General features: G+C 43.7%; 1 protein-coding gene across 1 annotated transcript; it reads left to right on the top strand.

Moving 5' to 3' along the window:
• Nucleotides 1-1280: 1280 nt before the first annotated feature.
• Nucleotides 1281-24806, top strand: INO80C (INO80 complex subunit C). The gene is made up of 5 exons (XM_006889182.1): nt 1281-1433; nt 9339-9449; nt 10493-10604; nt 11717-11784; nt 24538-24806. The coding sequence occupies exons 1-5, from the start codon at nt 1281-1283 to the stop codon at nt 24667-24669; spliced, it is 576 nt and encodes a 191-aa protein (XP_006889244.1). The 3' UTR covers nt 24670-24806.
• Nucleotides 24807-26858: the final 2052 nt, after the last annotated feature.

Genomic DNA, 26858 nt, shown 5'->3' with positions numbered 1-26858 from the left:
ACTCCATGAACAAAAGACCTAGTGCCTTTCCATAGGTATCATCAATTCCAAGTTCATAGTTTCCAGAGGCATGTGGTTTAGGAAGTGGATGCCACTCCTGCTTCCAAACCTGTTTTACAACTGGGAGCTCCACCACACAGTCCACACTGGGAAACCATTCTGGTATTTGATATCCCAATGGTAAGAACATCATATGTATTTATTTATATTCACCCCCCGAATTATAATGTGCCAGCTACTAGAGACAGAAAAGTTATAGAATGGGTCCTCTCCTCACAGAGCTCACATCTTGAAATAGTTGTGGTTGTTAGGTGCCATCTAGTTCACTACAAATCATAGCAACTGCTCTGAACCGTACACTATCCTGCAGCATCTTCCTCATATAATCAGTTTCAGTAACTATGCCAATCCATCTTCTTAAGGGCCTTCCTCCACCTTTCTCAGCAGGTCTTTTTTTGTAAGGACTGGCCTCCTCCCGACAATAAAGCCCAAGTATGCGAGAACTTTCACCATCCTGGTCTCTAAATGGCATTTGGTTGTACTTCTTCCAAGACAGATTTTTGTTCTTTTGTCAGTCGTGGGATATCCAGTACTGTTCCGCCAACACCACAGTTCAAAGGCATTGATTCCATCCTAGCAGTAGGGACTTTGCCATATATACTCTGAAAGTGTAGAGTAGTGTGAGGAAAATATAGGGAGTGGATCCATTGAGGTCTATTCAGGTTCCGGCGGGTCTGTGAACTTGGACCAAAAGCAAGGGGGGGGGTCTATTTGAATCACTCTCAGGCCATTAAGTTTACTTGCACAGCACGATACAACAGAGATGGTAAAAAGCGGTGGTCTTGCATAAAGTTAACAGCTTGACAGGTCTGTGAAGATGATTCTAATTTTGCTCTTACAAATAACTCGAAGTGAGGGATCTTCTGATTTTGTTCGAATGGACCAGACAGTTGATTTTTTAAAAAACAAAACAAGACACCACAGTACTGGAAAAGATCGTCAGATGATCTATATAGGTCACTGGGTATTTCCTAGCACGTGTCTGCAGACCGAGGTAAGAACACAGTAAGTGGGACACGCCCCGCAGACGCCAGCCCGTCGCTGCAAAGGAACAAGCCACTCCGAGTTCCGTCTTTTAGGTTTGGCCGAGGGAAGTCAACGAATCCTTTGCGAATCCAGTCCGGGTTTTCAGGCATGAAGACAAAAGCGGCGACGAGACGGAAGTTTCAAGGCCAGCATCAGGAAGAGGGGGGGGTGGGGCAGGCAGCCTGGGGGAAGAGATGGCGGCTCAAATTCCAATAGTGGCCACCAGTTCCACTCTGGCGATAGCCCGAAACACCAAGAAGCGGCCAGCCAGCCCTGCCAACAACGGCAGCAGCGCCGGGGCCTACAGCGCCAGTAAGAAGAAAAAGGTAGCTTCCAACTACGCGCAGGTAAATTCGGCTCACTTCGGCTGCGCTTGCGCAGAGCCGCGTGGAGGCGGGCGGGGAGACTGCGCATGCGCGTGCTGTCACGCTGTTCGGTGGTGAACCCGGGCAGTCCAGTGGTTGGTGCTTGGTACCCTGCTATTGCTCCTGACCTTCTGATCCTGTAGTGTATCCTCTATGGTGCAAAGGAGTTCTTTTATCCTTCGTTTTCACCAGTGAAATTTTAGCTAGTGAAGAACTCCCTGCCTCACTTGACCTTGGGGAGAGATTGGAAGGTTGTTATTGTTGTTATGTGCCGTCGAGTCGCTTGAGACTCTTAGCAACCCTATGTACAACAGCCCTAAACCCTGCTCTGTCCTGTGCCAATCGCCTGGCCTCCGACACACCCATCCCGATTACCCCAGTCACTGAATCAATCCACCTCAGAGGGTCTTCCCCTCCTGCGCCGTCCCTCCACCCTCCCAAGCATGATGTCCTTCTCTAAGGACCTGTCCCTTCTTACAACATGTCCAAAGTATGTTAGACAAAGCCCCAGAATCCTTGCCTCCAAGGAGTAGCCTGGTTTAATCCTCTCAACGATAAATCTGTTTTCTTGGATTGGAAGGTAGTACGATTATTATTGACGTAATAATAGACTGATCTTGTTGGTGTTTGGAGATTGGGTACCTTTCTTCAGGAAGTAAACCTGTCTCACCTTGATCTGTTCCGCAGACCTTTACTAACCACCCTTAATCAAAGCACTCTGACACGGAGGAATGCCATGGAACGTGCCCTTCACCCATCTGAAGTGCGTTTGGTGTCTCTTATCTCTTAAGGTTTCTATGAGTGTTAGGTAATGGTTATAATAGCACTGAGCACAGCAGCAGGGCAATGGAGGCCTCACAGTCCAGCGAAAAAGAGTTTTAAACTGGAATGAAGTGTCGGCAACTCCATTTTACTTGAATCCACAATCTCACAATCCTGTGAAAAAGTGTTATAAACACGGATTAAACATCAGCGACTTAATCTTATGTGGATCCACAATTCATTCACTTGGTTACCTCAGTCAGCAGGTCAAGAGATGTATTGCACTGGTAAAGCCCTCCGTCAGGAATCTCTCCAAATTACTGAGGAGCACAATGATGCTAGGACTATGTGTGCCTGATTCAGACCATGGTCTTTTCAGTCGCTTGCTGTGCTCCCTGAGAGCTGGAGAGTAAATAAGGATGACAGAACAAAGCAATGATGCCTTTGAACTGACGTATTGGAGAAGAGTACTGTATATGCCATGGACTGCCAGTAGAACAAACAAATGTCTTGGAGAAGATGAATCTTCATTGCTTCTTGGAATGAAAAATGGTGAAGCCTCATTTTGCATACTTTGGGCAAAGCTAGGAAAGGCTATTTTCCTTAGAAAAGGACGTCATGCTTGGAAAGGTTGACGGTGGGCAATAACCATGTAGATTGACACAGTGACTACAGCAGTGACTTTGAAGGTGTGAGAAATTGTGAGGATGGCACAGAATAGAGTAAGGTTCAGATCTTTTGTTCATAGTGTCACTGTGTTGTTCAAATGGTCAACAACTGTGTTGTTCAAAAAGGTCACCATATGGAGAGCAGTAGAGAGTAAAAGAGATTGGCACATGTGACTACTGCAGTTTAAGCACCCTGTCGTGTACCACCAAGTTGGAACTGACTCATAACTGACCCTTCCGCCGCTTTTCTGAGGCTGTAAACCACACAGGCAGTGACTGCCCATCTTTTTCCTGTGGAGCTTATGGTGGATTTAAACCACCAGAGAGGCATCACCTTTGGGGAAACAGTGCAACTTCTTTGGGGCTGTGTCACCAGAGTTCCCTTTCTGAATATGAGCCAATGAAAACCTTATGGGTCACAACAGAGGACTTTCTGACTTGCTTGCTTTGATATCGAGAGGGACCCTTTACTAGATGAAGACTTCTTATTTAGTGAAATAGAGGGTCTTCAATGAGGTCTGTTGACATGGTTGCTCCAATAACAACAACAAAATCCTGTCTGCGTGAAATCAGTTCCAAATCATAGCTTTCCTGCTATGGAAAGCTCAGGGTGGTTTGGAGGTAACTGATTTCCAAGGCTGTAAATCTTTATGGGATGACAGTGCCCATCTTTCTCCCTCAGAGTGGCTGATGAATTTGAATGCTGACCTTTTGGTTAACAGTCCAGCCTGTAACACACTACACCACCACAGTTTTGGTTAACACCATTTAATATGTAATACTCTTGATAAGCATCCTTTACCAGATATATGTGTCGTGATTACTTTCTCCCAGTGTGCACATGGTTAGTTTTGGTAGTCAGTGTGTCAAGACCAAGGAGTATAGTCAGTACATACTGGAAGGAATGATTTTTTTTGTGACCAAAAGCAGGCTGCTCCTCCCACCCCATCAAGCTTTAGAGAATGGCATATGCCTACAGGATGCTGGAAATTCCCTGTCATCCACCTTGATGGAGATCACTCTTTAAAACTCTTGAGGAAGTCTACTCCTTCTCCTTCTACTTTTCTTCATATTTAGAGCCTACTAAGCCCTCAGGAGAGGCTGGGAAACCTGGCTTTTTTCAGAAGTTATTGTGTACAATAGAGTCAGAACTGACCCATAGCTGGCCCTCAGGTGGGTTTTCAGAGGCAGTTAATCACATGAGAGGGGATTGCCCATCTTTCTCCCGTGGAGCAGCTCTTGGCCTTGAACCACATGCCTTCAAGATTGCACCTCAGCTTCTTGCCACTAGGCCACCAGGGCTCCCTTTAAAAGTAGGGATTTCTTTTGGTTTTGCTTCCCTGCTGACATTTAACTAATGTGAAATCCAGTAACCTCAACTGACCCTCAGTGTTGCATAAGGAAGTAAAACATTTGTGTCCCATCTCATGAAAAGCTCTACTATAGCTTTTCAACTAAATGCTCTGGTGGTGCGATCCACAGGGAGTTGTACTGCTAACCTAAAGGTGATGCTTCCCTGACAAGTTCACATCTATCAGCTGATCAGGAGAAAGATGGGCCATCTCCTACCATGCCTGTTTACAGCCTCCTGAAAATCCACTGAGTCAATTCTGACTCGACCACTATGAGAGAGAAATCATCTCGGACTCCAGTTTGTTGTTTGATGGCATACGAGGGCATCAGCACATTTCAGCCCTGGGGGCTGCCCAGTCTTCCTGAAAAGGTCCTCATCTGATCCCTTGCCCAGCCCTTCTGTTCTGTTGTATTTCAGTTCAGTCAGCAAGAACTTAACTGTGTTTCTGTTCTATTCCTAACAGTATGCTTAAGACATTTCAAAGGATTATAACTTGTCTCTGCCTTTCAGAAAAAAAGTCTCTCAGGGGGAGAGACACATTACCACAAATTATGGCTTAAAATAACATCCATTTGTTAACTCACAGTTCTCTAAGTTAGGAGTTCTGGCATTAGGAGACTGGGTTGGTTTACTGCTCAGGGTATCACAAGGCTGGAACCAAAGTGTTGGCTAGACAGAGTTCTTGACTGGTGACTCGGTGGGGGCGGGTGAAGAAATCCATTTACAGGCTCATTAAGATCGTGGGCAGAACTCAGCTCTTTGTAGTGGCAGGATTGTGGTTCCAGTTTCCTGGCTGGCAGTCAGCCACCATCCACATTTCCTTACCACATGACCACCTCTGTCTTCGAGGCAAATGGGGGAGAATTTACCTTATAGAATCTACCTTGTGTCCAATCCTCTCACACTTCAAAACTTCCAGACTTCTCTGCCTCTAGACTCTAGACCCATATTTAAAATATTTATGTGATTACAGTAGGCCCACCCAGATAATCTGGCCAGCTGATTTGGGGCCTTAATTATATCTGCAAAATCCTCTTGCCACAGTGCCTAGATTATTGCTTGAGCATCAGAGAGAAGGTCTGTGTTCAGGGAGCAGGAATCTCGGGCGTCGTCTTGGAATTCTCTCTACCACAAGTATGAGGCGGTTTGGGAAATGAAGTCTTTTCTAACCATGATTTTAAGAGTTTGTTGTTCAAAATGGCTTCCCTAGCCACTGTATTTGACTTTGTCACTTGGATGGGTTGGAATAGATGAATTAGGGCTTGTTAGCCTATCCACAGGGAGATTGGCTAGTCTCACCAGTCCACAAAGGGAATGGCTAGTCTTGCATCTTGCCATTACTCTGAGCAGATCCAGCAGCAGAATGGGAGAATCTGTCACTAGCAGAGGAAAAGCAAGCATATAGAGTGTGTCCTCCAGGCCCAGAGGTTCTTGTGTCAGCTGGAGCCACAGTAGCAGCAGCCGTGGCCAGAGCAGAGAACCAGAGGCCCAACATGAGGTGGAGCTGACCTTAGAACTGCTACCCCTCACTGACAGAACCAGAGCTAAGAGCCTTTGCCCGAGTTTGTTGGACAGCTGGGGAGGAGGAAGACGAGGAGAGCCGTAACTGGCAGGACTAGGAGCTTTTTAACACTGACCTAAAGCCATGAGGCTCAAGGCCAAGGCTCCTGCAAACACATTTCAGAAGCTGTCCTGACTGTATTCTGCTGCTAAGCTGACTTTGAGCCTTTTGCCTTCCTCAGTATGGTTCTGCATGGTCTGTGAGCTATTGCATCAGATTTTGGACCTAGGAGAGCAGTAGGATTGGTATGGGAATAAGTAGCTATAACTGAGCGTTAGATTTCTTGTGATAAAACAAAGAATATTTGCCTTCCTTCTTTTAACCACAGACAGCATGCCTGTCTTATCCATCTGTCTGAGTGAGAGTCACACAAGCTGCTTACAAGTCAGGCAGTAATTTTTCTGTGATTCTACAGATGCCGAAGGCACACAGTTCAAATCCACCAGCTGCTCCATGGGAGAAGAAGTACAGTCTCCTCCTGTGCGATTAACTGCCTCTGAAAAGCTACAAGAGGGTCAGCTATGGGTCAGTTCCAACTCAACAGTAAACAACAACACGGTTTGCAGAGTCCATTGGTGGAACATATGGTTAATACACTTAGCTGCTAATGAAAAGGTTATCAAGTCCGGGCCATCTAGATGAGCCTCAGAAAAAGACCCAGCAGTCCACTCGGATGCCCTGTTGGAGCACAGACATACACTCCAGGGGTATGGGAGACATGTGTTGTGTAGAATCTACTCAGCAGAACTGCTTTTACGGCTCTGCCTTTGGTTAGTGCCGGGCTGAGACCCCAGGGCTCACTGACACCAGCTCAGCAGCCCGCGTGCATGTGTTTGATAGCCAGCCAACTGCCTCTTCCCAGGGACTCCCATCAGCTATTCTAGAGCTGCATGCAGTGGGCAGCCCTTACTCCTAGGCGGTCCCTCCTTCCCTTTGCTTTGGGCGTTCATGTCTCAGGGCGGGACAGTTCAGCTCGTAAAGTCTCTTAGTGTTAATAGTGGTTTTGTAATATGGAAACTATACATCAGTTTTCATTTTCTTTTATTGCAGCCAAGCCTCTTAGACGCAATCCGTCCTTGGCAGGAGGTCTCTCCCTCGCATCCTGTCATGAATAGACACAGGCATCTCCGCTTGGCTGAGGCCGAGGGGAAGGGAAAAATGAGGCTGTGGTAACACGGGCAGGAGTTACAGCAGAAAGAAGGGTGGAAAATCTGCTTCTGGGGCCAAGGGAGGGGTGGCCTTCTTTTGGAGCCCAGATGGTGCAAAGAGAGCCTTCCACTATCTCAGTGACAGGGTGCAGCTCTCTAGTTACATGGCCCAATTCTTGCTGGGGACTTCCTATCTTCAGCCTGACTTCCCAGTGGGTATCTGACCCGTGTAAAGAGAGGAGAGAAGATGATTATGTGGATAATCATAGGAGGAGTTTGTTTTGAAGGCCATTTACATTTTCTGCTCAGTTCTTCCCTCTCGTACTGCCCACAATCACAATCACTGTTGTAGACTTCTGACCTCTGCTCACGCCACTGTCCCCTCACTTTATAGTGACTGCACCTTTGCAGTGGTGGGTCCCCTCCACTGGCAGAGCTCCCAGGCTCTCCCGCCATTAGCCTCTCCGCCCCTTACCGACATATCAACTTAGTGGCCCCTGAGAAAGCGTCACTTGCTAGAATCTTTTGGCGACAAGAAGATGTTTATGCCTGACACTGTTTTCTTTGGAACAAAAAGTTTATGTAAATGTCCCCTGTACCTCTTCCCTCTCACTGTTCATGCAGCAGCTTTGGGCTTTCTGGAGGCTTTTCCCATTAGGGATCATGGAAGTGACACAAACAGAATGGGAGAAGGGAAGTCTTGGAGCTTTTCTGGCATGGAGGAGAAGGCTGACATCACTGCCCAGCCTCCCTGGAGCTGGCATGCAGGTGGAGAGGCACCTGTGCTTCTCAAGGACTGAGGAGAATGTCCAGATCTCCTGACTACAAGGAGCGTGATGTGAACAGGTCTAAGGAAACCCATCAGTTTTGAAGAAGGAAAGGGCCATTCTCCTGATGAGTCACAACTTCAAGGGCACCACAAAGACTACACAGTGAGGGGAAGAAAAGGAACTAATGACCTTAAACTGTTCAGAGGCTGGACCTACAGGGTGACTTAAATAAAGCAACTGAGAAGCAGTCCTAAGTATTAACCAGTAAGCATCACATCGGGACCAAAACCCAAGATTACTGTGAACAACTTGGGTCTGATCTAAAAACTTTATTCTAAACTAATGATGACAAGCGAGTACTGGGTGCTGTCAGAGTCCATGTACGTGGAGTTCTAGAATAGGAGAAAGTAGAAACCAAAACAGTGGTTACCCCTTGGGGTGGAGGGTGATGACAGGGAAGGGGCCTGACAGAAATGGGGTGGGGGTGGCACTGCTACATCTTTACAGGTATAAGTTATATAAGGATAAACATTATCAAACCTCATGAACCCTGTACTTCAAATCTTGTTCATTTCACTGTATGTTAAGTATGTCTCAGTTTTTGAAAGGTCATTGCAAGATTGAGAACAGTGTTTTGCAAAATTTTAGTGTTTTGAAGTGATTTTCTTGGTTTTTTAAATTTTTTCCTTCCTGATTGTTAGCTTAAAATGATTTTTCATCTTAAAGCATATTCACTGGCTTGCTCAGGAAACTGGCTGTAGCCAGCTGACCCGTGGCCCTTGAGCCTCTTTCCTACTTTCCTTCCAGCAATCCTACAACGCCTTGTGTCCCTTAAGCACACCAGCTCCAGCCTGGTTTCTGGTCAGCTACACTTCTCAAGGTGTTGGCCCTTTTATGTTTTAACATTTCAGGAAGTAGTCTGGCCTCAGCAGTAGTTGGGACCATATGGTATCATGGAGATGGGAGGGCCTTTTGATATGGCTCAACTTGAGTTTGAATCTAAAGGCTTTGAACCTATTGTTGACCTTTAACTTTCCCGCTGAGCCTCAATTTCCTTTCCTGGAAACTAGGGATAATAGCACCCAACTTGTAGTGATAGAATTAAAACAGCTCAGCTCAGCTTGGCCTAGAGAGCTGGGAAGCAAGGCAGCTGTGGCTTCTGACAGCCTTTTGGCTTCTCCCTCCTCTGTGCCTGTGGGGCTCTGGGTGCTGTCTTTCTGCATTCAGCAAGCAAGGTTGTGTCCTCTGCGGGCTGCAGATTGTCAGTGAGTCTCCCTTCAGTCCTGATGCTTTGTTCTTCATATAGTCCTCCTTCCTGGGTTCTTTGTTCAGCATACAGGTTGAATAAGTATGGCGAAAGGACACAACCTGGATGCATACCTGCCTTATCATTAACCTCCAAGTATGTCCTTGTTCTCTTCAGACACCTGCCTCCTTGTCTAAGTACAGGTTCTCCACGATCACGTTAGGTGTTCTGGTCTTCCCTCCTCTGGTTCATAGTCTGTACCTGCCATATCTCTAGTGCCCTGTCTTCCCTTGCACGCACATCTCTATCTTACAGGGAAGGGATTTGGAGAACTTGGTTAAAGAACCTGACCTCTAACCATTCTTCCTATATTTTTAGGGGATCGGCATAGAAGCGGTGAATGAGAATAAAATGGTGCCGTCTGATTTTAGCACAGGACCTGTGGAAAGAGCTGCCAAGCCCTTGCTATTTAAGGATCCTAACTTTGTGGTAAGCATCTTAGGTGTTTAAAATATACAAATACAAACACATGTACCTCAGCTGTGATGATAGTGGGGTCCTTTTCTTTTCCCACTTGAATTGCCACCTTCTTCCTGACGAGCTCGTGTGGGAGAGGTGGGAATGAGAAGAGAGTGGCCTTTCCTGTTGATCTCCAATGTGTCAGTTCCCAAGGATTTTCCACCTTCTTTGTAATTTGGTAAAGGACACTATTTTGAGTGTGAATCCTTTCCAACGTGGTTGCTCCATTCTCTTTTCATTGGCCTTACATAAGTTTTTGATGAGGGTTAAAATAATTAAAGAGTCAATAATGTAGTCATTCATTTCTTTAAGTAAATCTAAACTGTTCAACTGTTTAGAATTACCTAAAGAAACTATTTCTACTGTTTAGATTCATTTAAAGAAACATTATTTCTTTTAAAGTAAAAATAAAGTGCTCTCTCTCATTCTGGAGAGAGAGAATCAATGATAGCCATTCAGGTCACACTATTTAAAATTCTTTTTGATTAATTAGTTTTGAAAATGCAGTTGTCCCCATGCCTGTAACAGATTTTGCTATAGTCCATTTTACCAAGGTTTGCTGTGCTGAGCTTTAGACTCACAAGTTTTCCAGGGTTACCAGTAATTTATAAGGTTGTGACTTAGCCCCCAAGGGAAGCTTAGTAATGTGGTCATGAATTGCAGTCTAACTTCTTAGTAAATTTATTTTAAAAGGTTGGGAAATTCGTGAGTGAATTTCAAAAGATTAGATCCAAGAAAAGATTGCTTTTCCCTCCCTCTATGTTCATGTATAGAAAAGTAACCTTTTATTTCGACTCCCTCATCAACCCTTGGATTTTGACAATCCTAAAGGCTTTATTTCTTGTTATTAAGATTAAAGTGTACAATGTCATACTTTTTGAAAACGCCGCAGGGTTACAAAAGATTGCTGACAGAATGAGGAGTATATTATAGTTGTGATTAAACAGTGTCAGATTCACAAATGGCAGTCTTCATTGATTTTTATTTCCTCTAACTCTTGCTTTTAATTGAAGCATTCTGGCCACGGTGGCGCAGTAGCTGGCAAGAAGAACAGAACCTGGAAGAACCTGAAACAAATTCTCGCTTCTGAAAGGGCATTGCCGTGGCAACTGAACGATCCCAACTGTGAGCTATCTAGAGCGTCCCGTGTGTTTATAATGTTCACACTGGGAACTTTCTCGTAACAAGCCCGCATTATTTCCTTGTGTTTGTATTAGGAAAGGGAAACAATTTTTATCCTGAGACTTTCCAGTGACATCAGTCTTGAGCTCTATTTCCTCCTAACTATAGTGAATCTGTTTGTTTGTGTTGTCATAGCTGTGTGGTTTTTAGGGTCACTGTGTAGCATTTTAGTCTGAAGAAATAGGTCCTGACATGATAATATTAGTATTGGTGTTACGAAACTTTTTATTCAAAAGTCTTCTCTTAAAATATGCTTCTAAGGACAATAGAGACCTCAAGGATAAACGCCAGGTTTAGAAGATTTTTATCAACCAGCTTAAACGCCAACTCTGATGACCTCCATGAACCACTGTTTCTTAGGGTATATGTTTTATGCTACTTATGTCCACATCTATGTAAAACGCTTGTGTGTTCGCCTCAGCATTAATGAAACAGACAGGTTCAAGGTCCCTTTCATCTGTCCCCTGCACATCTTCCATGGCATGAAAAAGGTGGCACACCAAGTGAGCCATTTGTCTGAGTGTGGACGTGCTGGTATCCAGACACTCAGTCAGCATGAGTGGGTTACTAAGCATCTAAACACCATCACCCCAGAGAATCTGAGATGGTGCAAGGAGCTCATGAGCAGATTGATTTTTCGGTGATTCTGCTGGAGTTGACCACAAGGCTCAGTGCAGAGCCCATACCTGGTCTGTGGTACACTGGATTATTCCTATGACTCTTTTCTTACGTCTTTGGTTAATTCCCAGAGAATTCTGTGGGTACTTCGTCATAAAGTAAAAGTTAGAAAGTGTTATTAAACAGAATTACCTGGTTGTGTTGTCTATAGGGGGACGCATTGTTAACCCAAAGGCAGTTCAGATCCACCAGCTGCTCCTCGGGTGAAGGATGGGCAGTGTCCTCCTGTGCAGTTTATAGCCTCTGAACACTCAGGAGGGTCAGCCATGAGTGAGTTCTGACTCAACGGCTGTGAGTTTTGGTGTATTACATTACAGAATAAAGGAGAATGTTTTAAGCCAATTTAATTATCTCTTTTTTTATTCTTTCCCTTCTAGACTTCAGTATTGATGCTCCTCCATCCTTTAAACCAGCTAAGAAGTATTCTGATGTTTCAGGTCTTCTTGTGAGTATAAGTTCATCTATATAACTTATAGCTTTAACTTGAACAGAAGATTTCACGCAGGCGTGTCTGTTAGGTAATGCTGAGCCTCAGTCACTGCTGATCCTGCCTGGAGCCTGCGCACTGTGAATAGGCAATGCATTCCCACTGAGGTATTCAGGCATTTGCTTCGTTGCGGCAACCTAGGGCCTTGATGTGGGTGACCCAGAGGGAGAGCTACCCCAGAAAGCCAGAGACCCACATTTCAATTCCCTCTTCCTCCTCTTGTTACTACCCTGCAGGAACATGAAAGAGATAGCTGTTTTTTTCATTAATGAAATAAAAAAAAAATTGATGCATTTTAGATAATGATTTTTCTCTTTTTGAAAAAGAAATGAAATGAAACATTTAATGGTAAGGAGTTGTGTTGCACACAATTCAAATCCACCAGCTATTCTGTAGGAGAAAGATGGGCAGTCTCCTCCTGTGCAATTACCTGCCTCTGAAAATCTTCTGAAGGGTCGGCTGTGACTCGGTCGGACAACAAAAAGGCAGTGTGGTCAAGGTGGTAATTTTCAAACTTGCCCTTTAGCATCAGATCTTCTTTTTTCCAAATGAATTATTTTCTAGAATTCAGTATAGCAAAAGCCTAGAGCCCCTCTGCCCACTGTCTTCTCAATGGTTTTAACCCCTGACTTCCTCCCCACCCACTCTTGACATGACTCCCCAAAGCATACTGAGAACCACCAATGTCCTTTTAAGAGTGGGAATCGGGCAAGTTGCAGAAACTCCGAGAGCCTCATTTCTTTCCCTGCAGAACATCGACTAAGTGTGGAATTTGTAAAAGCACCTTCATACTCCTTCATCTCTAGTAAAGCTGGAAGGTGGGCTTTCGGGCATAGTTGGAGATAATGAAACATCCAGTTTTTTAACTCATAACCACAGCATTCAGATCACTTACATCTTTATAAAAATATATGACTCCAACTTCTATTGCAGATGGATCCAAATTATTTACATAAATTTTACCTTGGGAGAATTTTGAGTTTTCACTATATTTTTAAAAATATGTTGGTTATTCTAGCTGAGTTAGTCACATGGTGTTTTTTATTTCTCCAGAAAGCACACACTCCTCAGAATGTGCCATAAACTTGTGAACATAGACCGTGAAATACAGTGACACTAAAAAATAATAGGGAGAAAGAAGGATTAGAAAGTGCTGTGTGTGTTTGTATGTTGGGTTCCTTTTGTAGCCGCTCGGGTACATATCTTCTGAAATAATCCTGAGGGGAGGTCAGCATGAGAAAAATGTTAGCGGGGCTGGAGGACCTTGATTGCAGGCAGGACTTTGATTGCAGTCAGGACCTCGATTGCAGGCATCTCTAAGGATCTCTTCCTCTAACACACCTTCTCCTGGGACCTGACTCCCTGGTTTTCTCTCATGTCACTCGTAGCAAGCACTTCCATGAGTGAAGTCTCAGGCAGACCTCCTTCCTGAAGTGTGTGCTCTAGGGACAACCTCTGCTTCTAGTTATGTAGCTCTGGTGCAGGAACAGTCCTGCTACTGTATCCTCTAACCAACACTGTGGTTGCAATTGTTGCCATTTGTCTTTGTTTGCCATAGTGCTGTGTTGAGAACCCAGGGCAGAATGGGCTGGGTTGTGGTAGGGATGAGGTTTCCTTTGATACCCTCAGCTAGGCCTGTGGAGAGTCCGGTTCAAAAAGAATCATCTTAATACAGCTCAGTGAAAAATGATGTTGTCCAGAGTCTCTGGGTTTTGATCTCCTGAGCTCCAGACAGATGTCTTTTGTATTCTAGAGAGAATTCCTTGGTTGCTAAAGGATTGTCAGTTGTTGTTATGTATCATTGAGTCAGAACTGACCCTTAGCCGACCCTCCAGTGGTTTTTTGGCAGCAGTGAATCACACAGGAAGAGATTACCCATCTTTCTTCTGCAGAGGATCTGATGGATTTGAACCATGTGCCTTTGGGATTTCAGTGCAGCTTCTTACCACTAAGCCACAAGAGCTCCTTACAAATCCTCTCAAAGGACTGTCAGATGTCATCTTTTTTATGTTTTCAGGCAAAATAAACAAGAGAAATAGAATAAACACCTTTAATATATGTGCTAAAATGGGAGGGAGGAGATTTATTTGCCTTTCCGTGCCTCGATTTTCCTCAGATAGACTTCCAGCTCTTTGCCCCCTAGCACAGAGCCATCTGTGCGGCCACACTGACCTGGCCTGGAAACGGTACATGCAAGAAGCTTGCCCTGTTGGAACTGCTTCTCTTGAAGACCGCTGAATTTTGCATTCCTTTTCCTTTCATCGTACTTTTTCTGAATTTTCTTTGATCACTTTTTGTTTAAAATCTCTTCCTCCTCAGGAGTCAGCTTGGCCCCCTTCTTGCAACCCAGGGGTGGTGCACAGTGGGACTCGTACCACGGGCGGTATGGTGTGCTGTCAGTGAGCACGATACAGTTCATCACCACGGTCTTGTTCGGACCAGCTTATTATTGGAGGCGTTGTAGACAACATCAGTTATCCTTGTTTTGCAAGTACAACGTACATGTGCCTCCTCTCACACAAACTGTGTATACAGCAGAGGCCAATCTTGGTGTTGGCAGCCAGGCGTCCCAGCTCACACTTCCATTTCTTGTGGGAGGGCTTTCTCCTGCCCCTAGTCTTGCGGCACTTATGCCAATTCTCCTGGGAGATGCCCATCGCACCTCACTGCCTGGAGAGAGCCAGATGTCATCTTTCAAAAAGAATTTTTTTTTCATTTTAATTGTTTAAAAAGTAAACACTCATTCAAAGTTTGTTCAGTAGCATCAATTACATTCTTCAAAGTACCTACCCAGTTTCACCCATTGTTTCTTCATTGTTCCTCCTCCATTGACATAAACTCACTGCCCCTTAAGGATCCTCTGTAATAGTTCAAGTTACTATTGTTAATTCAGTATTATATAGATTGGGGGTTTTTTGTTTGTTTGTTTTTGGGGTTTTTTTAATTGAAATTTTAAAGCTTATAGAGACTTTGTATTTCTCTTCACTCATTGTTGCACCTTTTCATCCCTGCCCACCCACTCCCCACCCACCCCGTTGGTTTTTCTTTGAAAGGTTAAAAAAAAAAACCCAAAAAACATTCGTTACTATATAATCCCCACCCACCCCACTCCACTCTGCCATGAAGCTCTCATTCTGGACTCTTTTCATGAAAATAATACCTAATCATATATTCCTTTCAAACAATTCTCTCCCTCATCTGTCTCAATGCAGTATATATTATTTATTCCTTCTTTTCTTAGATTTCCTCCAACCCCCATGTCAGTCCTGTTTTATAACAATGGCATGCAGTATTTGTCCCTTTGTGACTGAGATATTTCACTCAGCATAATGTCCTCCAAGGTCACCCATTTTGTATAATATTTCATGAGTTCCTTGCTTTTCAACACAGCAGAGTATTCCATTGTGTGAATATACAACAGCTTCTCTAGCCATTCGTTTGTTGATGGGCACTTGGGTTGTTTCCATCTCTTTACTATTGTGAACAAAGCCACAATGAACATTGGTGTGCATATATCTGTTTGGTGGCAGTTCTGCTTTCCTTAGGGTATATTCTCAGTGGTGGAATTGCTGGGTCAAATGGTATCTCTATTTCCATCTCTTTTTCTTTTTTATTCATTTTAATGAACATTTACAGAGATTTTGGATTTCCATTCATTCATTGTGCATTTTTCTCCCTGCCCACCACTCCCCCCCAGTACACTCTTCTCTTTGAACAGTAAAAAAAAAAACAATACAGTCCCCCTCGCCGCCCAGTACACTCCACTATACAGCCTTCATTCTGGACTCCTGTCAAAACTATAATACCCCATCATATATTGCTTTTAAACTGTTCTCTCCCTCATCTGTTTCAATGCAGTATACATAATTTATCTAATTTTTCTCAGTCTCACCTCAACCCTGATGTCAGTCCCGTTCTACAACAGTGGCACTATGCAGTATTAGTCCTTTTGTGACTGAGATATTTCACTCAGCATAATGTCCTCCAGGCTCACCCATTTTGAATAATATTGCATGAGATCCTTGTTTTTCAATGTAGCATGGTATTCCATTGTGTGAATATACCAGAGCTTCTTTATCCATTCATTTGTTTTTGGGCATTTAGGTTGTTTCCATCTCTTTGCTATTGTGAAAAAAGCCACAATAAAACATGGATGTGCGTATATCTCCTTGTGTGGCAGTTATGGTCTCTTTGGGGTATATTCCCAGTAGTGGAATTACTGGGTCAAATGGTATCTCTATTTGCAACTTGTTGAGAAAGCGCCATACCACCTTCCACAGTGGTTGCACCATTTTACGCTTCCACCAACAGAGAATAAGGGTTCCAGATTCTTGGCAACCTCGCCAGCATTTGTTGCTTGCTGTTCTGTTAAATTTTGCTATTCTGACTTGAGGTGAGATGATATCTCATAATTGTTTTGATTTGCATCTCTCTTAGAGCTAGAGATTTTGAGCTTTTTGAGAAAGTGCCAAACTGCCTTCCATACTGGTTGCAATAGATTGTTTCTAAAAGAGACTAAGAGTTCAAAGATTGTCTCAGGGCAGTAGGTTTGGGAATTCATTAATCCTTGTGGCTCCAGAAAATCTGGAATCTCTGATTTAAAATTCCATTCTGCATTTTTCTCCTTTTGATCAGGATTCTTTTATCGAAAAATGCCATCTCTTTTTTTTTCTTTTCTTTTTTACTGCAGGAATAGTTTGTGACTTCCTATCTTCTTAAAGTCACTTTTACTGAAGTATTATTTCCCTTAGTAAATATTATGTCATAAAATTCACTTATTAATTGACATTATTTGAAATTCATTTATTATTGGTGGATTTGAACCCCTTGTGTTTGGATTCGCAGTGCAGGCCACCAGACTTCCTCTAGAAGTGGGCAAAGGCAAGTAAACAGAATTTGCAAAGATCCTCCAGAAGGGAGTGCAAGCCTTCTGACCTGTTGATTTTAGCTTAGACTTCTGCTCTGTAGAACTGTGAGATAATAAATTTGTTTAAGCCACTAAATCTGTAGTAAGTTCTTAGAGCCGCAATAGAATGCTAATGGTCTGTTTTGTGAGTTTGCACTTGAGAATAATACGGTGTACTGTTGCTGGGTGGAGTGGTCTATAAAAGCGAATTAGGTCAAATTGGTTTTCAGGTCATCTAAATGCTTACTCATTTGCTGCCTATGGACTCCATTAAGTCCACCGAGGAAAGTGTTCAGCTCTCCAACTCTAACAGTGGGTTTGTCCTTTTCTCCTTGCACAGCTGTCAGGTTTTGCCTCAAGTGTTTTAAAGCTCTGTTGTTAGGCATCTACCTACTTAGGATCATATTATCTCGGAGGATTGATCATTATGTAATAGACCTCTCTGTCCCTGGTATTCATTGCTCTAAAGCATCTACTTAAAAATTAATATGTTGTTGTTGTGAGGTGCTATCGAGTCAAGTATGACTCATAGTGACCCTGTGAACCACAAACCTGAACTCTGTTCTGTCCTGTGCCATCCTCACCCTTCCTGACACACGAGAGCTCGGTGTGACAGTCACCACATCAGTCCACCTGGTCGAGCGTCTTCCTCTTCACCGACCTCTCACCCTTCCCATCATCATTTCCTTCTGCAAGGAGTATCCCCTCCTAACAATACCCAAAGTATGTGAGGTGAAGTCTCGTCATTCTTGCCTCCAAAGAGCACTCTGGCCTCACCCTCTCCAAGACATACTTGTTTGTTCTTTTGGCCATTCATGGGCTGTTCAGCACTCTTCTTTAACACCACAGCTCAAAGGCATCAGCTCTTCTGTCATCCTTACTATCCAGCTCTTAGATGTATAGCAAGTGATACTCCCATTTTAATTGGCTTATGTTTGAATGCTCTTTTTTGGTATTTTTACTTTTAACTTGGCTATGGCTTTATATAAAATTAGTATCTTATCGAAAGCTTAAGGAACATTGGTGGCCTTGTGGAAAGAAGCTGCTGCAGTCTCAAAGGCACATGGTTCGAGGCCAACAGCTGCTCCATGGGAGAAGGGTGAGCAGTCTCCTCTCATGTGATTAAGTGCCTCTGAAAACCCACTGGAGGGTCAGCTATAAGTCAGTTCTGACTCAACAATACACAACACCATAGAAAGCTTATAGTGGGTTCTTAGTTTTTATTCATTATTACAATCTTTAAACTGGTATCTTTAGGTTATTTACATATAAAATTATTATTGATGGTTCTAGATTTTTAGCTACTGTCATTCTAAGCTGTTTTCAACTATTTTGGGCTTTTTTTCTGTCTTGGGATATAGTGAACATTTTTATTTGTTTTTAAAGTTTTTATTCTATATTAGTTTGCTTATGAAGTTCATATATATTTTTCACACTATCCTGCATTCACGTTGTGTTTCGTACAGTCATTCCCATTCATTATGTTGGTTTTTGTTGGGTTTTTTTTTCCTTGCGTACCATCAAATCGGATCCGATTGGCACAGGAGGAGATTGCCCCTCCTTCTCCAGTGGATCACATAGTGGATTCCAACCACACACCTTTGGTTTTGCAGCGCAGCTTCTTGCCATTAGGCCTCTAGAGCTCCCTCCTATTCATTATGTTTTATAAAATTAATCGTCATTGAACTATGCCCGCTATTACCCTGTCTTGCCAGATCTTTCCTATTTCCTTTACCCATCCCTCCCTCCCCCTGTTTCCCGCCTTCCTCACCTTGGATCTTCATACATGTTTTACCAGTCCTCTTTCTACTTCTGCAATAATGGTCTTAAGCATTATTTGTCTTTATGAGATCAAGTTACTTCACTCAGCATAATGCTGTCCAGTCCCTGCCTCCCTCCCAAATTATGTATTAATTTTCAAAATTGTTGGTTCTTGAGTGCTGCATAGTATTCTATTATGTGAATGTACCACAGTTTCTCAATCCATTCGATTGTGGTTGGACATTTGGGCTGTTTCCATGTTCTTGTGATTGTGAATAATGCTTCTATGGACATTGGTGTATAAATCTCCATTCCTGTCTCAGTTCTAATTTTCTTGGGGTGTATTCCTAGCAATGGAATAGCTGAGTCATATGGAATTTCTATTAGTGAACATTTTTAAATGAACTCTACCCAGAGGTACGCAGTTCAAATCCACCAGATGCTCTGCTGGAGAAGAGGCAGTCTCCTCCTGTACCTGTCAGATCTGATTTGACAGTACACACATAAAAATAATAAAATAAAAAATTTAAAAAAAATGAACTCTAGTTTCCGCAGTTGTTTTAGATTTTCAGAAAAACTGAGATAACAGTACATAGAATTTCCCTGTGTCCCACACTTATCTTCCCCCATTACTGATATCTTGTATTGTTGTTGCTATGTGCAGTCAAGTTGAAACTGACCCATAGCTGGCCCTCCAGCAGGTCTTAAGGTGCTGTAAATCACACAAGAAGAGATTGCCCCTCTTTCTCCCATGGAACCGCTCATGGATTCAAACTGCCTGCCTATTGAGTTTTAACACACTCATAGGTGACCCTCTGTAGGGAGTGTTCAGAGGCTGCAAATTGCACAGGACTAGATTGCCCATCTGTGTGGATGGTGGATTTGAACCTTGGGTTGTATGATTGGCAGCACAACTCCTTAACACTAGGCTACCAGAGCTCCCTGACCTTTTGTATTGATGTACAAGGTGTTTTTGTTATTTTTAATGAACAAATATTGACACATCATTAGTAATCAAAGTATTTTGGTTTTCATATTTCTTTAATTTTTGTCAACTGTCCCTTTTCTATCCAGAATCCCATAGAGGATGCTATATTACGTTTATTTACTGTGTCTCTTTAGCTTCCCCTTGGCTGTGATGGGTTCTCAGAATTTCCATTTCTAATGGCCTTGAAAGTTTTGAGTTAAGGAGTACTGGTCAGGTATTTTGTAGGATGGCCTACTGCTGGAATTTGGTATTTTCCTCAGATTTTATTTGATATGCCTGGGGTTAATTGAGCATTTTTATTATTCTGTTCTTTTCTAATAAACATCTTATACTTCTTTTAAGAAACTTTAATGAAAATAAAATGTAATGACTCCTTTCATGTTTATAATATACATCTTAAAATTACCTGAACCCACCTTTAAATAATATTATAACAGTTGCTGTGTATTATAAGGATCTTATAGTATATTTCCATTTCCATTCTCCTATTCTTTTTGGTATTATTGTTACACAGTTTACTTTTACATATATTATAAACATACTGCTGCTATTTTTCTTTAGATGGTCAGTCATCTTTCAGAGAAATAAAAATAAGGAAAAATCATTTTATTGGGTTTTTTTACTTTCATTTATTCTGTTTGTAACTCTTCATTTCTGCATGTATACCCACATTGCAATCTGATACTGTAATCTTTCTATCAGAGAAACTTTATTTTGGCGTTTGTTATAAAGTAGGTTACTGGCAATGAATTTCTTTGCTTTATTTGTTTGTTTAACTGAGGATGCCATTATTTTGCCTTCCTTTTTTAAGTGGTATTTTCAGTGGATATAGAATCTGGATTGATGGCTCTTTTACAGTATCAATCTTTCAATGTTGTCTCTTTACTTGCATGATTTCTCATGAAAAGTCCAATACAATTTACCTTTGTTCCTCTCTTCCTTCACGTTGGCTCCCTTCAGGATTTCCTCTTTGTCTTTTGTTTTCAGCCATTGGAGTATGATACTGACAGGGTCATGTTGTATAGGTTGTCATTTTTTCAGCTACTTATCTTGTTTAATGCTCTCTGAGCTTCTTAGATCTGTGGTTTTTTTCTCTGTCATTAACTTGTACAGATCTTGGCCATAAATTCTTCAGATATTTATTTTGCTTCTCAATCAGGGATTCCGTCTATGTCCATATTAATCCACTTGATAATACTCCACAGCCCTGGAGGGCTCTGTCCTGTTGCTATTCTCATTATTATTTTGTTCATCCCTTTTTTCCATTTCTGTTGGCATGTCTTCAGGTCCCTTCCTCACTGAATCAAGTGTGCTGATGAGCCAGCTGGAAGCATTCTTCATCTCTTTGGTTGGTTTTGTTTTGTTGGTTGTGGTTTGTTTTTTAATTTCTAGCCCTTCTCTTGATTCTGATCATTTCCAAGTCCCTAATGAGATAATCTTTCTGATCTTACACACTTTCTACCTTTTCTTTTAGCATTTTTAACATTGTTGTTATAGTTATTTTCAATTTCTAACATTATAGTTTCAACATCTGTGCCATGTCTGGGTCCAGTTCCACTGACTTCTTTGTTAAGACCGAGCTTTACACTGTCTGTCTACTATCTTCAACATCTAGTTCATCTTGAGCTGGTTTCTGTTTACTGCTTTTTTTGTAAGTGAGTCATTTATTCTTGTTTCTTGCATATCTCTGTGTGTGTGTGTGTGTGTGTGTGTGTGTGTACTGTAGATTATGTTCCACAGACTTCAGATTCTGTTATCTTTCTCTGAAGAATGTTGAGAGGTTTTTCTTGTTACTACTGTTGTTTTCTGACCAGTAGCTCAGTTATTGAATAATTATAGGCTAAATTTTATGATTTGTTAGAACAGGTCTATGAAAAGCCAAAATCTTTTTCACTTAAAGCTTTCAGACTATTCTCTGCTGACCCCATGGAGGTTTGGTATTAGACTTTGTTTAGATTTGTCAAGAATAGGCCTTATTCCTGGGCTCTGTCTTTACTCTTAAGCTGTGATCTGTCTAATGTGTCGGCTTGATGCCTGCTGGGTTCTGCAGACCCCTCCACTTGGCTAGACTTGACCTTCTGCTTCTTCCAGTACTTCTAGACTTCTGATGTCTCTGTTCTCATAAGCCAGAGGTAGCCACTCTTCATTAAGGCATCCATAGCCCACCCATCGTCATGGACTCATGGGAGATCTCAAATAGATCTTTTCCTTCTTCCTCTATAGTTGCCTCCTATCAGGTGCCCGGCTGTATAAATTGTGGCCACTATGGTGGCCCCTGACTCTGACCTCTTCCTCCGCAATCTCAGAACTGTGGTCAGAAAATTGTGTTAGGTAGAGAGTTGGGATGATCATGGAACTCACCTACATTTCCTTTTTCACAATTTTCAAAGACAACATTGTCTGTTGCCTGAAAAGAATGCTCTTGAACATACATTTGGCTTATTTTAATGTAATTTATGGCAGAAACTGGTCTGATAGCAGTTAGACTACTATGGCCTCAAGCAGGAATTTTTTCTCTAGGTCGTTTTGTGCTGAGCGTATAATTTATGACCAGGCTTGGAGAGTGGTGCCTGAGAAGGTCAGCTCCTCTGGTGGCTTAGTGATAAGAAGTTGCACTGCCTACGCAAAGGTATGCAGTTCAAATCTACCAGGCGCTCCACAGGAGAAAGATAGGCAGTCTCCTCCTATACCGTTTACTGCCTCTGAAAATCTGCTGGAGAGTCAGCTATGAGTCTGTCCAGACTCAACAACACACAACCAACAACCATAAGCTAGAGGGATATGCAACAACCTAGATGAATTGCTAAGGTGTGCTGTTAACTAGAAGGTACAAAGCAGTGTCCACAACATGGTACCTCTAAGTAAATGTCAACACACACAAAATGTACGTGAGGGTATGTTTTTTGCCAGGTCTGGAAGGGTAGCCCCCTAGCAGTGGTTTTCTCAGGAAAAGGCCCAAGACTCTTGGATAGTAAATGGTGGTAGAAATTCTTCTCTGTAATGGTTGTCTTCAGAATGTATTCTCATGCTCCGTGTATAATTTAAAGCTATATAATTAAAAAGCAAAGCCCGGCTCATGTATGGATTGAGCCAGCTGCTCCCAGCCAGCCAGGTGACTGTTTACTCAGGGTTTGGGGCCCACAGGAAGGCATACAGGTCACACCTGTGTTTAGCCCTCATCTCAGAGCTGTGGAGAGAATTGTGGCTTGGGATGAGCGATGAGGACAGCTTTGGTGGCAGTCCAGAAAGCACTCAACGCTGTCACCCTGCAGCCGGCAAGGGCCCAAGGCTGTTGACTGACTGCCCCAGAGACCCTTTGTCTCATTCAGGCTCAAGGGTCCAGAGGAAGGTGGACTTTGTGGGTGAAACGCTTTACTTGTCCAATTCAGAGGTGTCACTTGGCTGCTTTCTCCTGTTCAGCGTATGGAACGCTGGCACGTGGGCCAGCTCTGATCTGTTCAAGTTTTGCCTGTGACCTTTTTGTCAGTGCCTTCTGGTCCCCTGTACTCCACGTTCCTTCTTCCTCAGCCTTCCTGGCAGAGAGGGCTGAACTTGGGCGGGCTGGCTCACCACAGCTTGGTAGCAGGAATGAGGCAGCCACAGAAGTGGAGCCAGGCTGGGCCTGGCTCATCTACGGAGGACAGATGATCAAAGCCAGATGCCCAGGCAAGAGCTCTGCCAGTCAGGCCGTCTCTACCTGCCTCCCAGCCAGGTGCCCACCCACAGAAGGGGCCTATCCCTGCTTTTCTAATTAAGCCATCCCTATGGTCCTGTCGTTAAGGGAAAGGTGGTATGAAAAGGCTCTACCTAGATCCAGCCAGAAATTTGTTTTATTTAGAGCTCAAATTAATCTTAACTTTTCAGGAGTAATCTGATGTTCCTAACACACAGAAGTTAAGTTTCTCGAAGAGCTCTCCACTAGAAAAATCAGAGACTTCTTAGAGCCACAGAGTCCTCCAGCTGTGTCCACCTCCGCTTGTCATTTTCTCTGCAGAGTCTCCTCCCCTCAGTAACTCACAGAAATACTGGGAGTCTGGTAATAGAGATGATCAACCCGGAACAGATGAGCCACATATGAGTAATTAGATATTATCTGTCTAGACTTTAATGGCATCTTGAATGACTTTTTTTATAAAAACTCAAAATGACTCACCCCATGTTTGAAAATCTGTCGAAGCTTGAGACACATAGTAAGCAAATTGTTTTCTCTACTTTGCATATGGGTAAGCAGAAGGCGAAAGGATTTTGATGTCATTGGGGAAATAAGTTCTTTTCTGCCTGAAGGTCCCTCTCATCCATGCATTCACTTAATTGTTTTTGGTACAAACACTGACCAGAGGCCCACTGTGCGCTATGCTAGGAGCTGGGAAGCAGTGATTAGCAAACAGCAGGGTTCTGCCTCCTGAAACTTCATCCCTGTACCTTAGTCAGATGCAGATCATCCATGTGAAAGCGACAGGACAAGCATCCCAGGTTTTGAGCCTTTGTATGGAGGAGAGTAAAGAGTAGAGGTTTAATATTGAGGAGTGATGGGAGCACATTGCGGGTTGCAGTGGTGGCGCTGGCTGCAGTTACAGGAGACACCCATGCGTGTGGCCTGTCCAGTGCTGTGGTGTAGCTGGGAGCCGTGGACCTGGTACAGCAGGCGGTACACACGTGGTGTCTTAACAGTGCGGGGCAGGAGTGCCAAGCATGGGTGGAGAGCGGGCACCCTCCCTCCCTCCAAGATCGTTTCTTTCTTTAAAGTGGGTAGGAGTTTGAAGGCGAGGAGGATTGACGGTCATGAATTCTATTTTGGACATTTTGCCTACCGCTACCCAGGAGAAGGCCCAGAGTCTGATGTGGTTACTCCTCTTCCTCCTGTCCACACCCTGGAGTGTTTCTCCAGTCTGAGAAGATTAATGACCCTTTGCCCATGTGAGAAACTCAGGGCCTCCTGTGACAGGAGAACTCGCAATGAAGATCTGTTTCACTCACAGTAAAATGGGGAGAAAAACCCCAAAACAACTTAACTTGTACTTGAACTCCACATTTCCTTGTGCCCTTTCTTGCCTAGGCCAACTACACAGATCCCCAGAGCAAGCTGAGGTTCAGCACCATTGAAGAGTTTTCCTACATCCGGAGGCTGCCGTCCGACGTCGTCACCGGCTACCTGGCCCTGAGAAAAGCTACGAGCATTGTCCCCTGAGCCTGGGAAATGGAAACCAAGCGGGGAAATGGCTTCAGAGGCAGATGCTGGCCTCGCGGTTTTATTTCCTGGAAATCCTCGTTCTTCTGTCAGCCTGAAAATGCCCTCGCTGAACCTTGGAGAGAATGTTTGGCTTTCACAGGAGGATCTTCCCGCCATGTTTTCCCTCCAATGTGATATTAAATTATTAAATGATACTTGTTGCCTCAAGTAGAGTTAAAAAGAAAATACAGTAAAATTGTACCTTTAATTTAACCAAGTGAGCCTCCTGAATTTTTACTTTCAGCTTGTGACCTACATGTAGGCACATCGGCCCACAGGTCTGGGTTACCCTGATCCCCGTGATGCCCACTCGTGAGTCTGCCGGTCTCTGTCTTCCGTCAGAACATGTGGAAAAGGTCTAGAACCGGGTCTGGAAAAGAAGAGCTAAGAAACTTTTCTTGTCCTGCTCAGCCAGTCCTGGGCCTTGCACCTCAGCTCCAGACCAGCGTCCCTGGGCCTGACCCTGTTTCTGGAAATGTGAGCTTTCAGTGTTGCCACCATCTTGACCCACAAAGGACCTTTTGGTTTCAGGCTGCCCCAGAAAGGTCGTATTTGCTTCTGCATCTAATAGGAAGGGAAGACATTTCCCTGGGCCTGGAAAAGGGAGCTATGGACTTTGAGGCCCTTCCTAAACTGTGTCCCCATTTTTTCCTTGAGAGAGCAGTGGCACCCTCAGATGGTCCCAGAGGCTCCTGAACCAGAGCTTTCTGGGAGGGGATATTAACATCCCAGATGTTCTTTCTTTCTGGGAATGCCCTTCCTCCAGCCCCTCTTAGGCTTAGAGAAAACAAAGCTGGAGTCAGCCCACAAGCTGGAACAGGTGACAGCTGCCTGGAACTTGGCTTCCTTTGTTCTGGGTGTAGCAGCCCTGGTGTCATTCGGCACCTTCCTGGTCACTAGGAGTGGAAAGTTGGGGACTGTGGGGAGGAGGGGGCAGGGAGGGCGACCATTAGATAACCTCTGTCCATAAAGGGACCTGAGATGATGGCCAGGAGAGGTCGGGGGTCTGGCCTAATTCTGTGGTCACTGATGCATTCTAGCCTCCATTCTCAAGCTTCATGGAACATCGAGATCACCTGAGGGCTTGTTGAAGCAGATGGCCAAGCTACACCACTAATAAATGATTCTATAGGTCTCTGGTGGGGCCCAGGAGGAGCGCCAGATTTTGGTTGTAAGATGGGAGCATTTGTGGGCAGGTTGTTAGGAGGGGCTATTCCTTGGCGAGCGAAGTCATGATTGAAAAGGTGGGAGCATCATTGAAAGAAGAAGACCCTCAACAAGATGGATTGACACAGTTTCTGCAGCAGTTGGCTCAGATATGGTGAAGATGGCACAGGATAGGACAAGGTTCAGATCAGTTGTTCATAGGGTTGCTATGGTTTGTACCCTACTTGATGACACATGACTGTAACAAGCTGAACAGTAACAAGGTCTTTTCTTGAGCTCCCATTCTTGATCCTGGATTTTCTGCCTATAGTCAGTCAGTTGAGGAAAACCCCCAGTTTCCCATCCTGTGAAAACAAGCAAGTGAGCCGAGGATCCTTCCTGCTTCGCTTCCACCTTCAGTGATAAAAGGAAAACATGGCATCAGTCCACTTCTTTGCCCCCAGTTGGGCACATACTGCTTTTCTGGAGCAGACTGTGCCCAAAAGGCAAGACGGAAGCCTTTGGATGGTGTTAATGCTGGGACACCACACCTCCAGAAATGGATTTTCAGCACTGGGTGCCAGGTGTCACCTCAGATTCTCCAAGGTGAGGTCCAGGATTTACAAGGGCACATCCATCACAGAGGACAGAGACGAGTCCCCCCGGCCTCACTGTTTCTCAGTGAGCCCTGGGAGAGTCACCTGGGATCTTTTAAAAGTGTGGGTTTCTTTTCTGGTGTGAAAAACAATGTATACAAGCTTTGTAAGTAAATCATTATAAAAGAAAAATTTTCTTTAAAAGAATAAAGTGCCGGCTTCTGATCCATACCTTCCACCATCAAACTCAGGAAGTGGAGCCCAACAATCTGCATTTGGCAGACATCCCCCTGACAATACTATGTCCACAGTGTGAGAGCTGAACAGTTTCATAGACAAGGAAGCAAGAACGGGCCACCTTGCTCCCTTCCTTTCTGGTTCTTGCCAGTCCTCTGCTCATGGTGC

This window comes from Elephantulus edwardii, unplaced genomic scaffold (assembly GCF_000299155.1).
Source record: "Elephantulus edwardii isolate Elephantulus edwardi_28Jun2011 unplaced genomic scaffold, EleEdw1.0 scaffold00076, whole genome shotgun sequence".
Lineage (NCBI taxonomy): Eukaryota > Metazoa > Chordata > Mammalia > Macroscelidea > Macroscelididae > Elephantulus > Elephantulus edwardii.
This window is presented reverse-complemented; position numbering and strand designations above follow the sequence as displayed.